Raw genomic sequence first — 16226 nt, forward strand, 5'->3', positions numbered from 1 at the left:
TAACATCTTTACAAAATGTAACATTGGGCTTTACTACGAAAGATACTTTCTAAAAACATGTAATTTGTTTGTGTGACATATGTGAGCAGTGAGCACAAAATTAGCCTGTTATAAGCCAATATCAGAACAGGCAAACCCTCACCCACACCCCTGCCCCCATTGGAGAAAGTCTGGCTAAACAGGTTGGAGAAACCCTCGTCCCTGTTTCATTACAAAGACCAAATATGGACTATATCACAATGTGCCTGTGTTTTTGTCAGTGGTATGGCTCATTTAGTTACAAATAACAGTCACTCATAATAACCTCAACCTACAGCCAGCCATCTAGGAATAGTACTTCTCATTTTAAATTCCACTGTTTACAAATGAGAGTAAAATCATGCCCATATGACCATAGATACTCTACAGATGGATACTATCTGTACATACCATAGATACTAATACACAGGTATAAATAAGTCTTTCAGGTCCTAATGTCACCTAATGACAAACCAAAAGCAAAAGGAAAAAAAAACATTTACTATGCTGATACTACAGGACAATGCAGGTTAGTACTTCCCTCATCAAACATTACTGGTAAAGCCATGTTCCTACTGAGAAAGCCTGTCAGCCGAATAGAAAGAAAGACAGAGAGAGAGAGAGAATATTCTCACCATTTCCACACTTTGTTGTCGCTGTTCTCCGGAGCTTGCGGTTGCACACACTGGTTGAATTTCATGGCTGTCTGCATGTGATGCTTCTTCAAGCAGAGATGGGTGGAGAGAGCACTGACAGACTGTGCTTGGTTATGCCTAGCTACCTGCTCTTCAGTCTACCTATTCCACTATCTAAAGCAAAACAACTCATTTTGCTCTGTACAGTCTCTTGTGTGCCTAAAGCATTCTTTAAAAATTCCAGTGGTTAATTGAAGTTGTATTTAAGCACATAATGCAGATCTCACCACTGAAGTTGAATTCTGTTGATAGTCTTCCCATAAGCTGCCTTCAATATCTATCCTTCATCAAACCACCAGAAAAGCCACAGTTGTCACTACTTCTTCCTGGATTGCCTTGTGTAAATATTAACTCTAAATCTCTACTCTGCATTCTGACAGTGACCCAAACCTCTCACTCCTCTTAAAACAGACCTGATAGAATGACATCATCATCAGCCCCGCCTACAACAATTACAGACCCTCCCCTTTAAGGGAAGACAACTCTCTCATTGGCTGGCTGTGTTAAGATGTTATAGAACAATGCTCAAGTGGACTTTCCCGGGTTAGTCCTTCCTAAAAGTAGTTCATCTGAGAACATTACATACATAGGACCACTACAGATAGATTACACTTCCTTGATATGAGGAATAAGTACTATGAATTGTTGTTTGTTTTATATTATTCAATGAGTATTATAATGTTTTTTCTTGGGCATATACAGTAAAATAAAAATGTAACTACCCCATAATGCTCTGTCGAATATATTTTTTTCCATGAATGTATTAAAATAGACACATTTTAGAAGAGTTTAACAATGAAACAAATAGTAAACAAATATTTTGCTACATAACAGAACAGGGCCATCCTAAAATGAGTGCCTGTCAAAGACTGCTCTTCATTATAATGACAGACACACTACACTTAGTGTCCAAAACATTAAGGACACCTGCTCTTTCCATGACATAGACTGACCAGGTGAATCCAGGTGAAAGCTATGATCCCTCATTGATGTCACTTGTTAAATCCACTTCAAATCAGTGTAGATGAAGGGGAGGAGACAGGTTAAAGAAGGATTGTTAAAACTTGATACAAATGAGACATGGATTATATATGTATGTGATTCAGAGGGTGAATGGGAAAGACAAAATACTTAAGTATCTTTGAACAGGTTATGGTAGTAGGTGCCAGACGCACTGGTTTTTGTCAAGAACTGCAACGAGAACAGCCAACTTGACATAACTGTGGGAAGCATTGGAGTCAACATGGGACACCATGCCCAACAAATTGAGGGGGGGGGGGGACTTCTGACTATTTTTGTCATGGCATGGGGCTCCCATTGAATTGATTATATTTGAGTCATTCAGATAGCTTATGCTGTGTTCTTTAAAGGCAAAATATCTTACATCTATAGACTCCTTTCTGAGAAAGGAAGCTCCTCCTTTACTCCTTTGAAAATAATCTGGGAAAAGGACCTTGGTCTGACTATCAGTGATGAGTTATGGGCGGAGGTTTGCGACAGGGTATACTGCTCCTCTACCAGTGTAAAAATGAAAGAATCTAATAACAAATTTTTGTACAAATTTTATGATACTCCTTTGAGACTCCATAGAATGAAAACAGATATGTCTCCTAACTGTAAAAGATGTACCTCTGAAAGTGGAACCTATATGCATCTATTTTGGAGCTGTAGGGAGATTGCCAGATTCTGGCAATCTGTACATACTGCTGCACAGAAAATACTAGAGGTACAGTTCGATATGACCCCGTGTATCTATCTTCTTAATGCCCAGCAGGACTTTGTTCTTGATCCTGACAGAGAAAATTTGCTTATGACTCACTTATGACCTCCACAAGAGACAGCCCAAGTTTGATAGACTCTGGTCTCCACTATTCAACTATATTTCAAACTGGACAGAGTGAACGGGGTGACTAGGGAAATGCGCAGATACATGTTGTGTAAGGTACTGTAAAACCTAAAAACGAATTATTGGCCCGTCGTCTCAGCGAATGCTTGAAATAGCTGATAAGAACCTTGATAGTGCTGTTGCAAGTGTTATGTTTTTTTTGTGTTTTTATTTTAATTTTGTTTTTGAGTACGTGTGCGTATGTGTGTGTGTGTGTATGTACGTACAAACGTATGTATGCATGTATGTATGTATATATATGTACCAAGGAAAATATATAGATTAAGAAAAATAAATGATTTTATTTGACTTTATCATTCATTTTAATTGTATTTGTATTTTTTCAAATGTATTATTATTTTTTGACTTTTTTTTTTTAAAGCCTGTCACATCTGTGAATGTGGAATGTGTTTTGTTGGTTGATTGAAAAACAAGAAAACTTAATAAAACTTTAAATTGAAAAAAATGGCAATGCAGAAATTCAAAAAAATATTGTGTAGCACCTTTAAGTGAACTTTCTTTCTTCTTAAAGGGGCAATCTGCAGTTGCAACATCCATTTTTATAAACAAATGATATTTCTCACTGATTCTTGAACAATATAACTTAGAAATGCCTCATGACCTTAGTTAAAAATGTTGTACTCCATCAGAACCCAAAATATAAACATTACAAGTCTTTTCCAAGATGTGAGATAATTAACTTGCCATCTGTAGTATTGTATAGCTTAGGATTTGTGACATTACGTACTTTAGAGGATAATAGCCACGTTTCTCGACATATACACTGAGTTTGAGAAGGGATTGCGTGACGATTAGTTTAGCATGACAACATGAATGGACTGGGTGGGGTGTTATACATTCCTTCCTTCATTGGATTCCTATCTCCTTTCTATAATATTCTGGCAACGGCACCATGCAATGCACCCTGGACTAAAGACGCAGATAAATAGGAAAAATATGTTATTACACATTTCGAGGTAGGAATATCGCAAAAATATATGATTAATAGCTCATTCGAGAGAAGACATCCTTCCAAGTTATGACACCGGCAAGTATTGAAATAGTGATCTAAAAGTCGTATTCCTATTACTTTATCACGGTGCTACGTCAATAGAACGCCAATAACTCAGATACACATGAAAACATGAAATGACCCAGGGAATCAATGGAACATCACTCAGAGATGCACAAAAACAATATAACATTCAAAATGGGTGAACCTTTCCTTTAAGAGTTACCAGCAGGTGTCTTAGAAAAGGGCAGTAAGTCAGCAGTTCCCACACCATAGACAGTTCCTGCACCAATTTGGAGGTGTTGAAAGAATCTTTTGATATTTCTGTATGATCCATCCATAAATAATATAAACTTACATGCAACATTATCGGGGTCATTCTGCAAAATGAGTCCGTTTTCAGCCCCTTTGGTATTTTAAATAGAAATTGTGCACCAATGTTGAATAAAAAAATCTGTTATATTAAATGAAGTGCCCTTTAATATAGACCACATGGAAAATTCAATACATTTTTTTGTATGAATCAAGACTTGCTAAATTGCTAAAAATTTGCATTTTGACACCACAGGTCCCAGAGTGGTGCAGCAATTATTTTTCTCCTGATGGTAACCAGGTAAAACTCTGAAACCTAGTTGTAGCAGGGACCTTAAGGGTTGCCCTAATGCCTGGGGCAAGTGAACTGAGCAGTCGGGCAAGTTGAGCCTGCTCTAAAGTTGGCCCAGGTGATTTTTCTTCTTCTGAAAACAACAAAACAGTAAAGAATTCCAGTAGGTGTAGCCTAAAACTGCTCTTCCTGGTTCATTCCCATTGTTAAAGTGAAAGAGGCATTTATGGCAGCTGGGAATGTTGAGTCTGCTCTGTGGTTGTCCCATTAGGCAGTGGATTAAAAAAAAAACTGAATAGAACCAAACTGCAAAGAATTCCAGTATGGGCGTCACAAAATATATATTTTTTTACATGCTACAGTAGATAGTTAACATTGGTCAGGGCAAGCCGAGTGCGAGCCACTTATTCCTATTGCTCAGGCCGAGATAAACTATAAAGAGGTAACTCACCTTGCCACACTCGCTTCGCCCTCATGTGGATGCTAACAAGCATGCTAGGTAGTCAGTGTTGCCAACTAATTTTCAGGGTAAATTGCTAGAGGCTATTTGATTTGTTGCTAAAAGTTGCTAAATGACGTTGTGATGTCATTGCATGATAACGTAAAACTGCATCATTATGTAGAATACACAATAACGTGACTCAAATTCACTGGCCAACTCGGCGAAAAATATGATTTGACATTTGTTCAGGTACAGACTCCCAATCTTTTCTATACTTCTGGCTGTAAGATTTTGATTGAGACATGTTGATTGATGTTGTAGGTTCTGTTCAAGATCAAACATTCGTGACCAACTATATTCATTTGATTTGGCTCGACGAACCCGTACTACTGCTGCTGCAGTCAGCCAACAATGATTTGCAATGTACTGAAATTTCTGCTGGCCTTCTGCTGATGTCACTCACAATGCACTTTTGCAGCCAGGCACGTGTGTTGTGACTGAGCGTGTGACAGAGAAAATAGTTTTTGTGTTATTTAGAGGGAAAATACATGCATTTTAGCATTTGATTCACTATTCAAAAGTTGCTAAAAGTTCAAAATAAATGTTTAAACGTATCTAAATTTGTTGCTAGGTACTGTTTGAAAAAAAAGTTGCCAGGGTAGTCTGAAAAGTTGCTAAATCTAGCAACAAAATGATACATTTGCATCACTGTAGGCAGTGCTACGTATCAACAGCCATTGCCAGTCAACCCAGTAGGGGTTAGAAAGCAATGGTGAGCTACGATTGGTTACTCGCGCTGCAATATCACCCAGGATTTGCATAAAGTTAAGCTTTGACAACTTTAGTCCTGACCTGTTCATGCTCGCATCGCTTCCAATGAAAATGCATGGGAAGCCATTGTTTCACCTTGTGTATAAGCTCCGTCAGGTGTGAGCTGCATGTTGAAATCTTGAAAATAGAGCCTCTCGTGGAGCTGGCGCGCTCACGCCCAGGTTTCGTTGAAATTAATAGAGAGTCTCACGCTGAGAAAAAGTTACGCATCCGATGTAACAGGCCAGTAAAACATATGTTTCTGCTTCCGTCCTGTTGTTCAATTAAGATACTGACAAGTTATGCCATTTCTGCATGTAATCAGCTACATTCCCATTTTCGGGAAAGTGACCACAATCTTCGTGCAACCCAAAAAAATACTGCTGACTTGGCTGATGAAAAAGTACCTTCCAGACCTTAAAGTCAATATCTGTGTAAGGAATGACATAGTGATTAATCCGTTGCAAAACGGTTTTATATGGGCTATGATGAGAACAGAGTTGTTCTAATCTAGTCACATAGTTTTAAATTCTATATACATCTGTAATTAAAAAGTTACAGGTGCATTAACCCTTTAACAGTTTTTTCAACTGGCTGGTAAAGCATGTTTTGACAGTAGATTTAGAAATTAATATGAAAAATTTGGTCAACTGCCCCAGCTCTCCTTCATCACTTCACATAATTTGTATGCTTTTGGGTTGCTGCAGTTCGGTGTTGTGGCACTACCTTTGTCCACTCACAGGCCTGTACGAAAACTCAAAATCAGTCATGGGATAAAAGATAGGAATTCAGTTGTTGATGGATAAATATTGCATCATTCCTGTTAGTAGAGACGTGTAAATAATGGTTGACAAGTCAATATAAATTATTATAAAGTATGAACAAATTGTAATAAAATATTTTTTATAATTTATTATATTGGTGAAAAATATGATTGAATTGTTGACAACACACCTTATTATGCAACATAAATTGGTTAAACCGCATTTCATGCCTCGTGGGGTCATTTCATCCATATTCAGACAAAAGGTCACTTATAAAATAATGCCTATAATGTAAAACAAAAACTGCACTTTGTCAAATAATATCTCAAAAGGTAGTCTGAACATGTGTGAAACATGGTGGAAAAACCTGGATAATTTCACAAAAACCTGGATAATTTCACAAAGTAATGTGAAAACACATTACTTTCAATGTAATTCAATAATTACAGGACACAAAATTACCATTATTTGTTCAAATTTGACATCTGTCCTTATTTAACAATGCTTACCTTCCCATAAAAGCCAATTAAGCATATCTAAAGTAATTTATGTAATATTGTTTAGATGAGTAAAAATGCTATACGAATTGCCGGCATGATCCTCTTTTGACTGGTAGAGCTCTGTAATTTCCAAAATAAAGTTGAGTTATAAGCAGTAAGTGAAAAAATATTATCAACATGTTTTTCAAGAAGAGACAGTTAAAAGGTTAACAGTCTAGCATATGTCATCACTATTTGTTGATTTGAATAATACCAGTCAATAATTTTGGATTAAAACAACCTAAGTAGCCTGGCCAACCAAAATTTGAATATCATAAAAAAAAATTAAAAAAAATCACATCCACATTTTCTCTTAACACAAAAAAATGGTCTTATGCTATATGTACTTTGATGCGAAAAGTGCAAATAAATCCCAGAACAGCAGCAAAGGACCTTGTGAAGATGCTGGAGGACACAAAAGGGTAAAAAGTATCTATATCCACAGTAAAACGAGTCTTACACTGATATAACCTGAAAGGCCGCTCAGCAAGGAAGAAGCTACTGCTCCAAAACCGCCATAACAAAGCCAGACTATGGTGTGCAACTGCACATGGGAACAAAGATTGTACTTTTTTAGAGAAATGTCCTCTGGTTTGATGAAACAAAAATAGAACTGTTTGGCCATAATGACCATCGTTATGTTTGGAAAATTAGGGGGAGGCTTGCAAGCCGAAGAACACCATCCCAACCGTGAAGGACTGGGTGGCAGCATCATGTTGTGTGGGTGCTTTTCTCCAGGAAGGACTGGTGCACTTCACAAAATAGATGGCTTCATGAGGCAGGAAAATTATGTGGATATATTGAAGCAACATCTCAAGACATTAGTCAGGAAGTTAAAGATTGGTCGCAAAAGGGTCTTCCAAATGGACAATGACCCCAATCATACTTCCAAAGTTGTGACAAAATGGCTTAAGGACAACAAAGTCAAGGTATTGGAGTGGCCATCACATAGCCCTGACCTCAATTATATGGAAAATCTGTGGGCAGAACTGAAAGAGTTTGCAAGCAAGAAGGCCAACAAACCTGACTCAGTTACACCAGCTCTGTCAGGAGGAATCGGACAAAATTCACCCAACTTATTGTGGGAAGCTTGTGGAAGGCTTGACCCAAGTTAAACAATTTAAAGGCAATGCTACCAAATACTAATTGAGTGTATGTAAACTTCTCACCCACTGGGAATGTGATGAAAGAAATAAAAGCTGAAATAAATAATTCTCTACTATTATTCTGACATTTCACATTCTTAAAATAAAAGGGGTGATCCTAACTGTCCAGAAAAACAGGGAATTTTTAATAAGATTAAATGTCAGGAATTGTGAAAACCTTAGTTTGAATGTGTTTGGCTAAGGTGTATACAAATTTCCGACTTCAACTGTACCTGAGGAAAGTGGAGAGTGCGCTCTGCTTTTTATCGATGTGTGCCATGCGCGACCGGTGATTTCCGTGAATCTGATTGGTCAAGACTAGGGCTGTGCCGGTGATTGTCAAGCAAATAACTGCCTGTCTCACGGTAATTGACTGTTAATTAACAAACACATTTATAATCTCCTGGCTTCCACGCATAGCCTACAAGCCACTGATGCAGACCTTTGGAACATCTACATTTAAAAAAGTCAAATAAATCCATGAAATATAGCCTACACCATTAAAATAAATCCATAATTTATTTTAGACAGGTCTAAAAAAACAAGATATGAAAGAAATGCAGTGTATTTTTGAAGAACAGAATTTCATACTCTGAGTTGTCCTTATGTTAGGCCCTGATCTGGTTATGCCATATGTGGTTGTGGTCTACACTAGTTAATTTAGCAGACAAGATTTGCTTAGAATTCAGTGGCATTATTTTATAGTATGAAGAACACAATCGAACACAGCTGAATAAAATAGAAAGGATATTTTCTCTAAACGATTTGAGGGAGTGCGCACATGCGGCTATTCTGTGTTGAGCGGTTAAAGAAACAATTCCTCCTATATGACGAATTTAGAGTTATTTATGCAACCTTAGTTGTGATAGAAACGTTGGGCTATATGTTTGGATTTTTAATACATTCCAAGGCTGCATGAAGTGACTAATGATGATTTCAAAAAAGTAGCATAAAAGGCATGAGCTCTAATTTGTTATTTGCGCAGGCTGCAAACACTTCATCAGTCTCATTCACAATTTGACAAACACTTGATAATGCCTTGAATTTCCCGGGGCATCCCCTTTGTGTGGCTGTAATACACCCTAAAAAATCCATGCCTTTTGCGACCAGTGGCTGTTGTGCCCTTGGCTGAATATAATAATTATAATTCCTTTCTCCCGGCTGGTTGCTCTGAAGTGCCTCTCACTCACACTGCTCTCTCAGATATCTCAATTCTTATTCGCCAATGCCAGTCATGTGATCTGCTCATTCTCACAGGCTACAAGTGAAGACAAACACATCGGGGACGCAACTGTCCGCATCCTTAACCAGTTCTGAGGTGCATATTGAAGATATTGGATTAACTGTCCACATTTATGTTTCAGCAGTAGGCCAAACAAAGAGCAAAAGCACTAGCCTATCAAGTTTTATGGGGGATAGTAGACTGACATAGTACAATAGTAGATTTACATAGGCTGTCTATGGGGGATAGTTGATTGACATAGGCTGCCTATATCAATCTACTATCCCCCATAGTACAAAGGTTGACCTATTCTATTCTGTGCGAGAAATAAATATTCCAAACATAGTCAGGGACAGTGGGATCCGATAGATCCCAAATTGATACAACCACTAGCATCACAAAAACCTTTTAAGCAATGAGACTGACGCAACAGATCAGAACGTTTAGATTCAAATGTTGATAAACTATTAGGCTATTTCTTCACATTATAAGCACAGCAAATGCACACACGGCAGTAGCCTATAAACGAGAATGTTCCAAAATGCAATCAATTAGCGGGAAAACACAATTGTCTAAAGTGAACGCAAATACAATTATGCATGTAATGCTTTTATTATAAAGGTGCATTTTTATGGTAAATTCTCCCCCAAACTTGAAACTCACACATTGCATATGTATGCCAGTTAGGTTTTACACCCATTGTAAATCGGATTAATGTGCTTAATTTCAAGAAGTTATTTGGCCACTTTAGTTGTGATACAAACCTTATCAAACACATAAGCCTATGGGCTAGCCTACATGAGGTGTGTGACTATGATTTGAGAAAGTCATAAAAAAGGCATGCACGTTTCTTGCCTTACTGCTCACAAACTGGGCACCATTCACAAGTGATAATATATAATTCACAAGTGATATGCTAATATTGTCACTCATCAGACTGTTCTTTATGTAATCTTATCTTTACATATACTAAATAATATATGTGTGGAATTTATTTTGATTTAGAATGGAACATTATCATGCACCTGTCTCGAAACAGGGGCAGGGGGAAAAATACATGTCATCTGTAAACTTAAATAGCGAATGGAAGACGTTTTCCCTGTGATTTATTTTCATGCCAGCCAGGTAGGCTATACTCCTGTTGTAAAGAGAAGCAATGTGCTTAATATTAGGAAAGTTGAGAAATAAATATAGTAGCCCTAGCCTATAGAAAGCTGTTTTCAAACGCAATTGCATAGCCTGTAGAAATGTTGCACAACATGAGTTCATGGGCTCTCATGAAGTGTTTGATTTTCGATGACATTTGCATTGATGTCAGAGTGATTAGAGGGACAATAGAGTGCAGAGTACTAGGCAGTTAGCAAGTTTGGTAGGCTACTAATGACCATCAGCAGCATCAGAGCTTGGAGAAGCCCAATTACCATGACTAAACACGTGGAATTTGGCTGCCTTCATGACTCGTGACCGCTGGTGTGGCGGTAATACGGTCACCTTAACAGCCCTAGTCAAGACACACACACAACCTGCAGCACTATATGGAGGACATAGTGCGCAAGTTGACTAATTATGAGGCAAGGCAATTCAGTCTAAAAAAAAACAGTAGGCCTACTTTGTCTATGTTTTCAATGCTTTTGCGTACATTTTTTAGTTAACCATATCAGAAGTGGTGGAGTGCTGCAGTTTAAATAATGTTCAGTTTTATCACACAACACAATGCCACAGGTGTTTAAAGTTGAGGGAGCATGCAATTGGCATGTTGACTGCAGGAATGTCCACCAGAGCTAATGCTAGAGAATTTAATGTTAATGTCTCTATCATAAGCCGCAACGTTGTTTTAGAGAATTTGGCAGTATGTCCAACCGGCCTCACAACCGCAGACCACATGTAACCACACCAGCCCAGGACCTTCACATCCTACTTCTTCACCTGCGAGATCGTCTGAGACCAGCCACCCGGACAGCTGATGAAACTGTTGGTTTGCACAACCGAAGAATTTATGTCTCAGGGAAGCTCACCTGCGTGCTCGTTGTCCTCACCAAGGTCTGGACCTGACTGCAGTTTGGCGCCGTGACCGACTTCAGTGGGCAAATGCCCACCTTCGATGTCCACTGACACGCTGGAGAAGTGTGCTCTTCACGGATGAATCACGGTTTCAACTGTACCGGGCAGATTGCAGACAGTGTGTATGGCATCCTGTCAGCGAATGATTTGTTGATGTCAACATTGTGAACAGAGTGTCTCATGGAGGCGATGGGGTTATAGTATGGGCAGGCATAAACTATGGACAACGAACACAATTGTATTTTATTGATGGCAATTTGAATGCACAGAGATACCGTGACAAAATCCTGAGGCCCATTGTCGTGCCATTCATCCACCGCCATTACCTCATGTGTCAGTATGATAATGTACGGCCCCATGTTGCAAGGATCTATACACAATTCCTGGAAGCTGAAAATGTCCCAGTTCTTCCATGACCTGCATACTCACCAGACATGTCACCCATTGAGCATGTTTGGGATGCTCTGGATCAACGTGTACAACAGCGTGTTCCAGTTCTCAACAATATCCAGCAACTTCGCACAGCCATTTAAGAGGAGTGAGACCAAATTCCACAGGCCACAATCAACAGCCTGATTAACTATATGCAAAGGAGATATTTTGCTACATGAGGCAAATGGTGGTCACACCAGATACTGACTGGTTTTCTGATCCATGCCCCTAACTGGTTTTTTAAGGTATCTGTGACCAACAGATGCATATCTGTATTGCCAGTGGTGAAATCCATAGATAAGGGCCGAATAAATGTATTTCAATTGACTGATTTCCTTATATAACTTGTAACTCAGTATAACCTTTGAAATTGTTACGTGTTAATGTGTTTATATTTTTGTTCAGTGTAGTAGAAATCAATGCACACTACTGAGGAAGATAACAGTCTTTCCAGACCCACGTGTTTGACAACAACCTGATAATCAGATAAGGTGATGAGCTGTACCAAAATGATACTGCCAATTAGAGAAAAAAACAGTTTTTATTATCATATACACCGGCGCCCCTGGAGAAAATTAGATGACACATTCTCAGTATGGATGAGCCTAGTATGTTGACATTTGTTGGTAATGGAGCTTTATCTGTAGTGCAATTTGTACACAGTATGTCATTTTAGAAAGTACTGAAATAGGCAAGACAGATTTCCGGACACAGCCAGAGACTTTTCTCCACAGTTGGTAAGAATCACATGCACCAAGTGTCATTTAAAAACATCAGTTGATAGTAACTTACATGATTGCGTGTGGATTCTGCAGCATACATGCTTTGGGTCCAAAAGTGGTCACAGGACTTGTTCTATGTAGAGACTGATTTTTCCTGAAACATCTGAATGACAGAGAGAAAAAGCATGTTGTTTAGAGGTTCAAAACACTCTCACAAAAGTCTGAAAATAATACTGGTAGATGTGTCGAGACACCTCAGGATATCCTTTCAAAATAATTTACAAAATCTCTTTAACCATGAGAAGAATGCATACTCAGCCTTGGGTCCTTTTTCAAAACAAGTTTGTTAAGCAACTGTAAAGCACCCCATCCTACATGGGCTGGGCCTACATTTTCACCATCCTCTCATATAATGTGAAGTTGCAAAAATAATTGCCACGAAGAATTATCTTTTAAGAATTCTAATGTCATTTTGTGTTGGTAGATGGGGACAATTTTCGGAAGACGTTAAACTTTTAGCATGTTTCAGATACAGGTATGTTTCATATATAGGGCTGGTAATACAAATTAGTTTGGAAGGAAATTAATCAAGTTAAATCTGATATTTATGAAAACACCAATCTATTAAATCTAAAATCTAAACCAATTGAGAAAAACTATACCGAACAAAAATATAAATGCAACAACTTCAACGATTTTACTGAGTTACAGTTCATATAAGGAAATCAGTCAATTGAAATAGATTAATTATGCCCAATCTATGGATTTCATATGACCGGGCAGAGGGGGGGGGGCAGCTATGGATGGGTATAGGCCCACCCACAACCAATCAGAAAGTGTTTTTCACCACAAAAGGGCTTTATTACAGACATAAATACTCCTCAGTTTCATCAGCTGTCTGGGTGGCTGGTCTCAGACGATCCCGCAGGTGAAGAAGCCAGATGTAGAGGTCCTGGGCTGGTGTGGTTACATGCGGTTGTGAGGCCGCTTGGACATACTGGCAAAATCTCTAAAACGACATTTGAGACAGCTTATGGTAAATAAATGAATATTCAATTATCTGGCAACAGCTCTGGTGGGCATTCCTGCAGTCAGTATACCAATTGCACTCTCCCTCAAAACTTGAGACATCTGTGGCATTGTGTTGTGTGACAAAACTGCACATTTTAGAGTGGCCATTTATTGTCCCCAGCACAAGATGCACCTGTGTAATGATCATGCTGTTTAATCAGCTTCTTGATATGCCACACCTGCCAGGTGGATGCATTGTCTTAGCAAAGGAGAAACGCTCACTAACAGAGATGTAAACAAATTTGTGCACATTTGAGAGAAATATGCTTTTTGTGCACATGAAACATTTCTGGGATCTTTAATTTCAGTTCATGAAACATGGGGCCAACACTTCACATGTTGCATTTATATTTTTCTTCAGTAATCTCAAACACTGATCAAATACTTTAATCAATGGCCAGCAGAGTAGCCTAGTGGTTAGAGCGTTGGACTAGTAACCAGAAGGTTGCAAGTTCAAAACCCCGAGCTGACGAGGTACAAATCTGTTGTTCTGCCCCTGAACAGGCAGTTAACCCACTGTTCCTAGGCTGTCATTGAAAATAAGAATTTGTTCTTAACTAGTAAAATAAAAAACATTTTTGAAATAATATACATTTGGCTACAAGCAAATTCACAAATTCTCCTCCCCTCTCAGGGGGCCCTCTGGACAGTCAAGTCACGTGGCAGGTTAGCAAATCCTATTAATTGTCTGGTTCTAAAAGTTCACCATCTGCTACTACACTACAGGCTGCAGACAAGCTCACTGTGTGTGTGTGATGCCAAAGCAGATGATAATTTCCTGCTCCATGTAGATGGGTTCAGCTGGTGGTTTCCTTCACACACACTCCGTCCAACACACTTGCACCATTCACCGTGGGCAAACGCACTTACGGACAAACGGGCGTGCCGTTCCCTCTAAAACTCTGCTCTAGTGGCTTGAGGGACTGTACAGTCTTTCACATATTTGGGATGGTGCAATTGCAAACCAAGGACATGTCGTAACGGTCTGCCTCAAAACTCTGCTCAAACCTACTGTGGCATAATAAATGAGGGACTGTGAAAAACAGTCTTTCACAGGAAAATCAAATTTGGGATGGTATATGACAGATGCCCCATTTTCAGTAGCTAACAGAGCAGCAAACCAGTAACTTTTTGTCAGCACAGAGTCATGCATCAAATCAAATCAAATTTATTTATATAGTCTGCTGATATCTCAAATGCCTACCCAAACAGCAAACTCGGTGGCTAGGAAAAAGTCACAAACTCAAACCATACTGCAAATGAAAAGCTAGCACATTTACCAATACATAATAAATGAAAGTGTGAGAGTGTGTCCCGGTGTCATCTGAAAAACATTGCTCACCAACATTGCTCACCAGGAAAACTCTCAAATAAAAAGCATCTTAGGTTGATTCAACTGTCATACTCATACTATATGACAGATGCCCCATTTTCAGTAGCTAACAGAGCAGCAACACACAGTAACTTTTTGTCAGCACAGATCTTTAGTCATGGGGGTAGCATGGTGTTGATTCACACCCAAAAAGCAATTTGCATACACAATGAAAATCATAAAAAGGCAATAAGAATGACAAAAAAGAAAACCAAAAGTCACTTGACATTTTTCTTAGCACTTGTATTTAAAAAATAGCCCACAAAGATCTCCGACACGGTACAACCCAAGGGGTGGGGGGAACCCAGACAGGCCGACCACAACAGTGAAAAAATATATATTGTTCCATCATTTAGTATTGCACAAGGTGAAATGAAAACAGGGTTATAATGCAGTACCTGTAGTCGCAAGCAGTGGCAGACGAGGTGCTCAGGCTGCGGGTCTTTCTGGTGCGGCAGGCCAGGCCACGGGCGGGGGTCTCCCCACCATCGAAGGCAGAACAGCAGTAGGGGACAGCCTCCACTCCAACCTGCTCTCCAGTTTCCATCTCAGCTCAGTCTGATAGGAAACACACAGGTCAAGAGGGGCTAAAATGGAAGCTTGGGGTCTTCACAGTCAACAAGGCAGGGTTACTTTAAATGCTTATGAGTCTATAAGGTTTAGCTTTGGGTTAGGGTTGACAGAAACCCCAAACGATACTGTGGCTAGCTTAGAATGCATGGTCAGAGTAGTACTCATGTAAGATACACTTGTGCACTTGGTCTTCTTTGTACAGTATGTGCAACATTTACAAAGCATCTAGTCAGTGGCATGTGACAAACATTTGAAAATACATTGGGCTTGCATCTGCAAAAGTATGGAGGCTCAAGTTATTGCACAGAAACACTGTGCAGATTATATTACCCATGAATGTAGTCTTACTAACTGGGCATTATCATTATGTAATTCCTTTAGCACTAAGTTATCTAACTACAGCCAGAGTCATTTATTTGTGTTTTTGTTAGCCAGTAAAATATTGTACAAAATATTATATTAGCTATGATAACTAAGGTTAACTATTTCATAATAACCAAGACAGCTTGTTAGCTAGTTAGTTAGTAAGGGAAAGGTGATACCTAGCCAGTTGCACAACTGAATGCATTCCACCGAAATATGGCTTCCGCATTTAACCCAACCCCTCTGAATCAGAGGGGGGGAGGGGCTGCCTTAATCGACGTCCATGTCATGTGCGCCCGGGAAGCAGTTGTTGTTGAAATTTTTCCGCGTACCGCTAAACTACCTGTCGCATCTAGTTATCTAACGCTCTTCTAAGAGACTGACCACTGGTCTGACACTTGGCTAGTACCAGCGGCAGTGCATCTCATTACGTAAACTAGCTAGCGTTAGTTGCCTAGCTTTAACCAACATCACAATTGTATGTTCTGATGCCGCT

At 39.1% G+C, this 16226-nt stretch overlaps 1 protein-coding gene across 12 annotated transcripts in view; it reads right to left on the bottom strand.

Annotated features, from left to right (window-relative positions):
• Positions 1-16226, bottom strand: part of LOC124019001 (NAD kinase-like) — a 31930-nt gene that overhangs the window by 14557 nt on the left and 1147 nt on the right. For 2 of the 12 annotated variants that reach the window (XM_046334340.1, XM_046334339.1), the window contains exons 2-4: positions 15193-15352; positions 12422-12514; positions 11152-11292 (exon numbers count right to left, since the gene is read on the bottom strand). Coding sequence is in view for 7 of the 12 variants with exons in the window: in XM_046334344.1 (XP_046190300.1) it covers positions 12422-12514; positions 15193-15341 (242 nt within the window). In the remaining 5 variants the exon portion in view is untranslated. Of the gene's footprint in view, positions 1-653; positions 1214-4665; positions 4936-5508; positions 5825-11151; positions 11293-12421; positions 12515-15192; positions 15353-15909; positions 15972-16226 lie in introns of those variants that run through there. The other 10 variants (XM_046334335.1, XM_046334337.1, XM_046334341.1 and 7 more) reach the window with 9 other exon arrangements.

This window comes from Oncorhynchus gorbuscha, unplaced genomic scaffold, assembly GCF_021184085.1.
Source record: "Oncorhynchus gorbuscha isolate QuinsamMale2020 ecotype Even-year unplaced genomic scaffold, OgorEven_v1.0 Un_scaffold_6:::fragment_4:::debris, whole genome shotgun sequence".
Classification (NCBI taxonomy): domain Eukaryota; kingdom Metazoa; phylum Chordata; class Actinopteri; order Salmoniformes; family Salmonidae; genus Oncorhynchus; species Oncorhynchus gorbuscha.